This window comes from Macadamia integrifolia, unplaced genomic scaffold, assembly GCF_013358625.1.
Source record: "Macadamia integrifolia cultivar HAES 741 unplaced genomic scaffold, SCU_Mint_v3 scaffold1804, whole genome shotgun sequence".
Lineage (NCBI taxonomy): Eukaryota > Viridiplantae > Streptophyta > Magnoliopsida > Proteales > Proteaceae > Macadamia > Macadamia integrifolia.
This window is the reverse complement of record NW_024868361.1, coordinates 82,882-86,440: the sequence shown is the minus strand read 5'-3', so window position 1 is coordinate 86,440 and position 3,559 is coordinate 82,882. Positions and strand designations below refer to the sequence as shown.

Sequence of the window (3,559 nt, the reverse complement as noted above, 5' to 3'; positions counted from 1 at the left end):
AAAACTATAAAGAATCCATTGCCCAAGTGTTTTGATAGCACGAGAATTAAACTATTTTGGTGCAAGTGACTCCAAAATGAGAAAGGGCATCCCCAAGGATATGAGTTGAGATAGGGGAAAATATTGGATCTATGCTTCCACAAACTATATAGTGCGGCATTTGTGCAAATGTACTTTACCTTTCTAACTGAGAAGTTGTCATAGCAATAATCTATTTCTATGACAATGGCAAATCTGTAATTTTCTATATCTATATACTATATTATAAGACTTATTTTCATCACATATGTATATTTGCTGATTACCTACTTCTCTAATCAGAATCTAAATATTTTCAAGAATTCCCTGATGAGTAGGCAACACTAATATTTCTACCTTGACTCCTTGAGTACCAAAACAGTATCACAAGTTCAAGTAAATGATAAAAAATGAATTTAAATATGTCCACTAAACAAATAAACTAAGTTCTCCCCTCCAATAAATAAAGCACTGAGTAACAGTGACCTTGCAATATAAGCATAGAAGAAACCTCAAACCCATGTCTGTCTAGAAAAATTACCACAAGATAAAGTACGGAAAATATAGATGAGCTTCTATTAAGGTTTGAAGACAACTCCACAAAAAATTCTTGTAGTGAATTATATTAGAGAAAAGCTTGCTATCTTCAAAACAATAACCATTATGGAGATCCTTAGTCTGGGACCTGAAATGTAGTCTTAAAGCTATAAGGGTTAACACATTGCACTCATGTGTTTGGACTCTCTAGCTACCTGCTAGCCATAGGTGTGGTATTAACACTACAAAGCGAGAAAAAATTCTTAGAAACAATCCTCATATGCAAAGGTCTCATCTAGTGTTATACCATCAAACAATCCTCATATGCAAAGGTCTCATCTAGTGTTATACCATCAAACAATCCTCTAGGACCTGAAATGTAGTCTTAAAGTTATAAGGGTTAAAACATTGCACTCATGTGTTTGGACTCTCTAGCTACCTGCTAGCCATAGGTGTGGTATTAACGCTACAAAGCGAGAAAAAAATTCTTAGAAACAATCCTCATATGCAAAGGTCTCATCTAGTATAATACCATCACCAAGAAGAATTACACAGTTGGATGATAATAGGCTGCTCTTAATTGATCACTTCAATTTTTTTTTTTTTTTTTTTAGTGCCCAGCAGATATATTTGATTGGTTTGATAGTTTGGCACGGAGATGTCCCATGTGGTCACGTCAAATGGAAGATCAAAGCCTTTGCATGTGTGTCATGTCTTGCTATACCCATAATGAATGATATATACCATGGTTGAAGTAAACCAGAACAATGCATCTCAGAAACAAAAGGAATGTTCATAAAAATGCATTCTAGGCATAACTTTGGTCTCTTTATGCACCTAACAATAATTAGATCATCTGAAATCTGTCTGTCCTAGTAAAACATTTAAAAAGAAAGTGGAGAGAGAGAGAGAGAGAGAAAGTAGTCAACTTACTTCAATGCCACAAAGGTCACAGAGAAGGTTGCATTAGCAGGAATACATTTACCCAGAATATGTACGGCTTTGTTCGGAGTTTTCTCTATGGTCTTCAATGTACCAAATAGGGTCCCACCAACAGTTACTCCAATAAAAACATTTAACACTATGAAATAGAAATACTTTCCTGAGGTGGCTCTCACAGCATGAGCCTCAGAAGGGATTCCTTCGGCCTTGGAGAACATCATAAGAAACTTTGGTAACAAAGCCAGGAACACAATAAGTGCAATCTGAGGTAGGTAAGCTTGCAATACTGTCTTAACCGCTGCAATGTCAAGAACAGCCTTCAAGAATGGAAGTAAACTTCTTAGATTGTCCAGAGTCGTGAATGCAGAGACGATCGCAATTGGAATCATGAAGAAAAATATAATCAAAGCCACAACCACATAAGCAATACATTGTCGTATCGTTCTCTCATAAAACTTAATTGTAAAATTTCTCCATATTAGTTGACGGGGTTCAGGAGCTTCTGTAACTGTCCATGAGTCAGGCATCTGTGCATGAACAGCCTGAGCTGCAGAAGCTGCAGCCAGACGGCTGTTGAAGAAGACAATAGCTGCTGCTTGCTGCTTCTCTCTAATGGTAGTCTTCTGCTCAGATTCTAGTTTTGGGAACAGTTCATTAATTTTCTCATTGCAGTAATCTATTGTGTCTACTTTTTTCCCTATGAGACCAAAGGAGCCAATTTTGTTTGTCGGTCTTGTTCCTTCTGCTGTTCCTGTTCTTTTTGTGGCAGCGAAAATGGCTTCAGCACGGGCAAGCTTCTTTCTATATCCTTCCAACTCTTCCCAAATGTTGTTGGCCTGGATAAAAAATGAAGTCATAAGTGCTACTCACTATACTGTAAAGCTAATCAGTTTTCAGTTGCAACTTTGCCCCACTTATGGATCTCAAACAGAATCCACAAAAGTCAGTTGGCTAGAGAAAATGTACGTCAAGTGATGCAAATAACAATATTTCATATGGATTGAGCAACCTTTGAGCATCAAATGCAAGCATTCTCAAAGCAGAGCACCCAGGGATCCTAATAAGTACCTTCAAGATGAACAGCCAAAAGCTTGATCTAGAAATGCCAATCAGACTAAAGCTGACCAAACACAAAGGTATAGGGGAAGTAGTTTCTCTTTCTACTACTCCCCATAATATGTGATATAAATTTAGCTGAACATATTTTCTCTCATACCTCCCCCATAATATTTTTTGTAACTATATTTTATTTAGTCACTAAACCATTCTCTTATTTTCCTTTCAAGGATCAATACCATGTTACTTCTGTAGAAATGGATGAAAAAAATATTTATACAGAATCAATTTCCTAAATTATTCAGTAAATATTTCATACTTGTGCTCATCTTGCTCAGCAACCAAGAAACAAAACAACATAAAATGAATGTAGCAAAGATGCAGATGCTGAGATGTATAAGTGCAAGACTGGAAAGGAATAAAATCACAAGGTGGAAAGAACGCTGCCAGGCTGCGTATGCTAATGTGGTGTTGTGGACCCTTTTGTTGATGAGAAAGGATGAACGGCGGGTGACTGATTTTATGATTCTTCTTCTGATGATTCTCTTCTTCTGGGAGTCCTTATGATTCTAGCCCTTTGACTCATGATTTTCCTATAAGCTCGAGCATTCATATCATTCTTCCGAACTCTAGGTACAATGAGTTGAGTGGGATCACTCTTTGTAGTTTCTTCATCCAGATTGTTCACATGATCAGGGAATGGATTGGTATTGACATTGGGAGGCTGCTTGACCTTGACCTCAATGGTTCCATTGTCTACTAAGTCCTGAATTGCATGCTGTAAACCCAAATATCTTTCAGTATTGTGCCCCTTCTGAGTGTGGTAGGCACAATATTCATGATCCCTATACCAAGCTGGAGGAGGGTTGCTGATCACTCTTGGAGCCACTGTCCCTAGCAATCCTTGCTTCTTTAACTTCTCATATGCGGCCGTTACGGGCATTCCCAAATAAGAAAACTGCCTTTTTGGGCGAGAGGCCTTTTGGGTTGGTGCATCTGCTTGTAT

The 3,559-nt window shown here is 37.7% G+C and overlaps 1 protein-coding gene across 4 annotated transcripts in view; it reads right to left on the bottom strand.

Annotated features, from left to right (window-relative positions):
• Window positions 1-2,743, bottom strand: part of LOC122064883 (CSC1-like protein ERD4) — a 5,006-nt gene extending 2,263 nt beyond the window's left edge. For all 4 annotated transcript variants that reach the window (XR_006135847.1, XM_042628667.1, XM_042628669.1 and 1 more), the window contains exon 1: window positions 1,489-2,743. Coding sequence is in view for 3 of the 4 variants with exons in the window: in XM_042628667.1 (XP_042484601.1) it covers window positions 1,489-2,354 (866 nt within the window). In the remaining variant the exon portion in view is untranslated. The remainder of the gene's footprint in view (window positions 1-1,488) is intronic.
• Between the last annotated feature and the right edge of the window lie 816 nt (window positions 2,744-3,559).